The 5,916-nt window shown below is 49.5% G+C and overlaps 1 protein-coding gene across 1 annotated transcript; it reads left to right on the top strand.

Moving 5' to 3' along the window:
• Positions 1-487: 487 nt before the first annotated feature.
• On the top strand, positions 488-3,943 carry SAP18 (Sin3A associated protein 18). The gene is made up of 4 exons (XM_069808171.1): positions 488-640; positions 833-942; positions 2,604-2,726; positions 3,455-3,943. The coding sequence occupies exons 1-4, from the start codon at positions 569-571 to the stop codon at positions 3,609-3,611; spliced, it is 462 nt and encodes a 153-aa protein (XP_069664272.1). The 5' UTR covers positions 488-568; the 3' UTR covers positions 3,612-3,943.
• Positions 3,944-5,916: the final 1,973 nt, after the last annotated feature.

The raw sequence follows: 5,916 nt of genomic DNA, 5'->3' as shown, positions 1-5,916 counted from the left end.
CAGACCAGCGGCCCTATCCCACGCGTTCCCAGGTTTTAGGAAGAATCACGTCAAGTCCTGTCAGGCAGCTACTACTACCCCACGCTTGCCCCGCAGTAAGGCAGCTGCCAGACCTAGCAGAGCCCCGGCCGGAGCAGGCGGCCGCTCAGTGGCCAAGGGAGGGCAGGCTGCGGGGACAGGGCCGCCAGGACGCCGGGGACCGCCGCCCCTCCCGCGGCCGGCAGGCTGAGGGCCGCTCCCGGGCTGCGCCGACCACCCTTCCCCTCAGGTCCCGCGGTCGGTCGGTCGCCCAGCCCAGCTCAGCTCAGCCCAGCCCAGCCCAGCCCAGCCCAGCCCAGCCCAGCCCCGCGACCGGACTCCGGCCAGCGGCGGCCTCCCCGGCCCGTCACGGCGGCCGCCTCACACACGGCCGCCTAACACACCACCACCACCGCCCCCGCGCCTTTCCCGCCCTGCCCGCGCGCATGCGCTGCGCCCGGCCCCCGCCCCGCCCTTTCCCTCCTCTCGCGAGATCTGAGGCGCCCGGCGAGACATCCGGGTCCATCGGTTGTTTGCGCGGCGGGGCAAGATGGCGGTGGAGTCTCGCGTCACGCAGGAGGAGATTAAGAAGGAGCCGGAGAAGCCGATCGACCGGGAAAAGGTGCCGGGGGCGGTGCAGCGCGGCCTCTTACGCCGCTCCCGGCCGCGGCGGGGCGGGAACCGGGGGGGTGGGAGCAAGGGGGTGGCGGCGCCGTGAGGCCTCGGGCCGGGGGCGGGGGGAGGACGGGCCGGGGGGACATGGCGAGTGGCCCCGTGTCCTCGCCCGGCCCCGCATCCTCGGCTCGCCCCGCAGACGTGCCCGCTGCTGCTTCGCGTCTTCACCACCAACAACGGGCGGCACCACCGCATGGACGAGTTCTCCCGCGGCAACGTGCCCTCCAGCGAGCTGCAGATCTACACCTGGTGAGTGTGCGGCACACACCCCCCTCCCCGGCCGGCCCCCCGGCACGGAGGCGAGCGGGGCTCCTGGCGGTGTCGTCGGGGGGCTTGAAGTCTTTGTCTGGTAGACAGTCAGCTGCGAGGGGGAGTTCGAGAGGCCTCGTTTAAAGCAGGAAACGCGGGGGAGTTTTCGGGGGGGGGGGGGGAGATTGTGTGCTCCGCGGGGGCAGGCGAAAGGGATGGCTGCTGCCTACAGCCACGGCAGCTTAGGCGTGGGGGCATCCGTGGAAGCGCAGCCGGTTGCTGTTCCCTGAAACTTGCTGCGGTTGAATTGCCCAGTTACTGATGCACGCCATGGGAGGCTCGCCTTGTGGCGTATCTTTGGTTATCACAACGAATCTGTTCAACACGGAGGTTGTCCTTTAATGCTTAAGTTCTGTTCCAGCAGCCCTGTTTTTTTCAGTAGAAGTAGTTGTCTCGGAAGGCTTGAACTGTTGTGTGAATGGTACATTGGTTTACGTCGGACCTTCTTGAGAGTGGAATAACGTGTTTATTTTGGTGCGGTCAGGTAGCAGTGCTTTAACAGAGAGCTGCTTTTTATTGCTTTCATGTTTAGTTTGGAGCTCTGCTTTAGTCTGTGTTGCAAACACGTTAGTTTTTGTTTATGGTATTTTTAAGAATGCTTTTGAAAGTGAATTATAGTACTCTTAAAATCTTGTTTTTTCTTCAAGGTATCTGTTGGGGGTATAACTTGTATGTCATACGGTTGAATAAATCCATTTTTGTGGCTAGCAAAGCATGCAGTTCTAATTCACTTCTTAATGGGATTTATGGATTCAGTCCAGGCTATTGATGGCATCTGAGCTGTTTGCCATCTGCGGAAGTCAGAATGGGTATTGTCTGTCAACACATTGCTCCTTGGTTGCTTGGAGTTAGTGTACAGTCTGTATAATTAGAGCCGCTTTAGTTGTGATGATTGAGTCCTTTTGTTCTTGAAATTCTAGAAATGAGCTTTAGCCCTGGTCTGGTTGGAGGCTGAGAAAAGGAGTGCTGCCTGTTCGGGCAGAAATGGAAATCTGGATGGAAATGGAAAACTCGTGTTCATTTTTTTTCCTTCTTTTCTTAAACTTCCTCTAATATTCAAGAAACTATTTTAACATAGATGTTAACTTAGGTAAGGAAACACTATTACGTTGTTCATTGTATAAATGCATCAATACACTTAAATAGGCCCCCACTGTATAAATGGTAACTCTTCTGAGACACCTGGAAAAGCAGATGTTGACATGTATATGGAGGTGAAGAGATTTGTCTTAATAACACAGTAAATTGGAAGCTAATTAGAAGCTACATTTGCACTAGACCATGTTGCCTCCAGTGTACAGTAAGTGGTGACTTCTCCCAGGTGTTATAATCAATAATTAGAGCAACTTCTTGCCACTTGATTGTTAGACAAAGTGTGTTTGGAATGTTGTATAGTTGTGAAATCAGTGGCTCACTGGGTAGCCAAAATGTAACATCTTGCTCATCTTCAGATATCAACAGAAAGTATGCAAAGGCAAGGAAATACATGGTTTAAGTTGTAACAATGTTATTGATTCCATCTTAAATGGGTTTGGGGAAGCTTGTTTTATCATTGTTGCTTTTGAGAATGTGAACCGCTTTGGTTTGTTTGTTTAATTTAGGATGGATGCAACTCTGAAAGAGCTGACCAGCTTAGTGAAAGAAGTTTACCCGGAAGCACGGAAGAAGGGCACACACTTCAATTTTGCAATTGTTTTTACAGATCTGAAGAGGCCTGGGTATAGGTAAATGGCATTTCTTCTCTGGGTTAGTAGAAGAATTCAGGCACTGGAGCAGTAAATTATTTTGCATTAACACTGATTTGAAAGTTCAGGACCCACATACCAAACTTATGAAGTTCTTGATAACACACTTCATGATGACCACTACAAATTCTAAATTTCGCTTGGTGACCTTCGTTGTTAGTGTGTTCCCAAAACAATGAAGCTGTGTGCTTGAAGACTTTGGTCACTGTTATGGGCAGCCCACCAGAACATGGACCTACAGCCTGAGATAAAGCTTTGTTTCTGGTGATAGGAGGTGTGGTAGGTCTTGCATCTGAGAATGCATTTGAGTTTTAGCAGTGATCTTGTTGCAGGTGTCTGTCCTCAAAAACGGTATGTGTGAGCTAACCTTTGTCAGCAACCAGTGCATATAGCCTGCTCTGCAATCTGTGGGGTCTTGTTCTGTGTCTGTATGGAAGGGGGCAAGGGCTTCTCTCTAGTATTTAACTTAATACAGTAGAAGGTTCCATCACCCCTCTGCCCCATGAGAAAGAGGATTCAGTGTAGCTTTTCTTGCTGCACCTGGTACTGGAGAGAAAAACCCCAGCAAGCTGTGAACCTAGTTAAATGCTAAATACAGTGCAGAGGATGGCATGGGAAGGTTGTTCTGAGCCGATACAGTTCCTGCTTTGGACATCTAGAGAGATTTGCCTCTGATAACTAACTTGCCTTTCCTCTCTTGCGTGCAGGGTGAAGGAGATTGGGAGTACGATGTCGGGCAGGAAGGGCACAGATGATTCCATGACATTGCAGTCTCAGAAATTCCAGATAGGAGACTACTTGGATATAGCAATTACTCCTCCGAATCGCGCACCGCCCCCATCAAGCCGCATGAGACCATACTAAACTATTGCTTCTTTGTATGATTACATCTTCTGTTTATTCCTACTTGCTGTTCTAAAGCAGGCTTATTTTTTTTGCTTTTGTTGCTAAGCAAGAACACATGAAGACAAAGCTAAGCATCAGAAATGAAAGTTAGCTTTTAAACCTTAAGTTTTAGTTTGTTTAGAAGAAACACTTCTCTTTAGCAGTGCCATCATCCTATCCCTGATTGTTATAGTTTGAACAGTAAGTCAGTGTGTCCAGTGTTTCAAGATTTCCATAAAAGACGACCAGAAGGGTTACAGGTGTTCTGTAGTTCTCTCTTGGTGGAATAAAGATTGATGTTCTTAATCTTTCGATAGTGTGGTGGTGTTTGTGTTGGTTTGTTTGGTGGTTGTTTTTTTGTGTTTTTTTTTTAAAGTGGATTTCTGCAGACAAATTGAGAAGTAGGCTTTTAAGCAGAAGTTGAAATTGAAAGGAGGGCCAAAGCCTTTATCTGATAACTTGTGGGCTTGATAAGTAGAGGCAGGTGGCCTGATGGGGATTCCTTTTTGCAGGAGGACTTATTAAGCTACTGCTGGCTGGGTTTTGGAGGGTGAGCATGTGAGCGGTGTGGTCAAAGGCAGGCAAGCTCAGTGTTGCTCTCCCTGCTGACATAAAACGTCAGAGATGAGCTGTGTAAGGTTGCCTGTCCTCTGGGATTGTGAGGGGAGCCAGGGCAGACTACTACAGCTTCCAGGGGCTGCTCTGTCTTATGCCAAGATGATGACAATCCATGGATTGGGAGTGGTCTCGGTGATGCCACTGTATCCCACGATACTGAGGAGCTGCTGGCCTTATCAGAGGAAGGCATGGTTCAGCATGCTTGCACATCAGCCTTACTTGAGTTCCGAAGGAACTAGTGTTGTCTTTAAAAACAAGGCATAAAGCTGTCTTTGAAGATCCTGCTTTTCTTAGAACAGTGGTCTCCAAACTCTTTGATCACATGCCCCTATCTGTAAAAAGTTTTTGAATGTGTGCCCCCCAAATTATTTATAAATTACGTACATCTACTACTGTACTAATATATCATCTATGTTATAAAACTACACAAAAACAGGTGTAAAAAGGTGAAATACTTGAAAAAATAATATTATTAATGGTGCAAAAAATATTTTCTTCCTGCACCCCCCTTGCCTGTGTACCACTTTGGACAGTGTCTTGTCTTTGGCTTGACTTGCACACCTCACTTTGGAGACCACTGTCTTTGAAGATGGGAATATCTGCAGAGACCTGGCCAGAAGAAATTCTGTGTTTTCAGATTGAGGTTGACTAAGGAGCAGACAACTATTTCCTAATGAAAATGTAATGGCAGGTGCTCTGCCCAGAGATGCTCTTGCCTGTGGTTTAGATGAACAGAGGAAGTGAGGCAGCAAGACTGTGCTGTGGCAGTATGTGTGGGAGTCCTGACCCTGACCACTGGGTTCTTGGCCAAGCCAGCCTGTGGGGTGGAGGGAGCTGGCTCGCATACCTAGATCTCCTGGGCTGTTGACCACAAACTGTGTGTTGTCAGCATACACTGACCAAGAGGACAACATCCAATTTTGACTTCTAGAACTCCAAGGAAGGTGAATGTAGTAGCCTCTTTCCCTTACTTATCTTTCTTTATCTAATGAATACATATGATTTTTGGACCCTACACTGACCAGTCTGAGCTGGGTAAATCTCACTGCTGAGTCCTCAGTAAGATGGTTTTTCACAAATACTTGCAGCTTGTATTGAGCACCAATTTCTCAATATCCTGTAACCCTCGGGTGTTGGGGCAAAGCCAAGGAGCAGCGAGGTTCAAGGTTTGAGGCTGTTCTGTGTTAAAAGTTACTGATTAAGCTGGAGGTGGTTGGGGGTGTAGCAGCCAGCTTCTAGAATCATGAAATAGGGGAAGGGGTAGCTAAGGGGCCTCAGTTGTCCATGGGGAAACTGGAAGGCTGGTCTGCATGATGTTGCCTGGTACCTTCTCAAGGAGCAGGAGAAAGAAGGGGTGACCCATCACCCAGCACATTGGTGCAACACAGGAGGATGGGACCTGTGGCTTCCCAGAGCTCAGTGCTTGCTCAGTTTCTTCTGTCACTGCAGGGGGAGATCTTGAGACACGCAGGTGCCTCTGGTTGTCAGAGCAGGCTTCAGCTGTCCTGGGGCTGTCTGCCTCTGCGGGCTGACCCTGAGCATCCAGCTGGTCCAGAGAGCCAGGTGCTTGTTTTCTGCATGTCTTGCCCCTGTGTGCTGAGAGATGGGCAGGAGCAGGAACAGAAGCTGTAGCTGCTCCTTAAGGCCTTCACCTTCCTCACCTAAG

Source organism: Haliaeetus albicilla, chromosome 20 (assembly GCF_947461875.1).
Source record: "Haliaeetus albicilla chromosome 20, bHalAlb1.1, whole genome shotgun sequence".
Lineage (NCBI taxonomy): Eukaryota > Metazoa > Chordata > Aves > Accipitriformes > Accipitridae > Haliaeetus > Haliaeetus albicilla.
The sequence above is the reverse complement of the archived record's forward strand: the minus strand, read 5'-3'. Positions and strand labels throughout refer to the sequence as shown.

What these genes read in the sequence shown, in the direction of transcription:
- SAP18 (XM_069808171.1), top strand. Translation starts at nt 569, where the DNA reads ATGGCGGTGGAGTCTCGCGTCACGCAGGAGGAGATTAAGAAGGAGCCG. An exon ending in AGCCGATCGACCGGGAAAAG is followed by an intron (nt 641 to 832) that starts GTGCCGGGGGCG and finishes CTCGCCCCGCAG; the next exon opens with ACGTGCCCGCTGCTGCTTCG. An exon ending in GAGCTGCAGATCTACACCTG is followed by an intron (nt 943 to 2,603) that starts GTGAGTGTGCGG and finishes TGTTTAATTTAG; the next exon opens with GATGGATGCAACTCTGAAAG.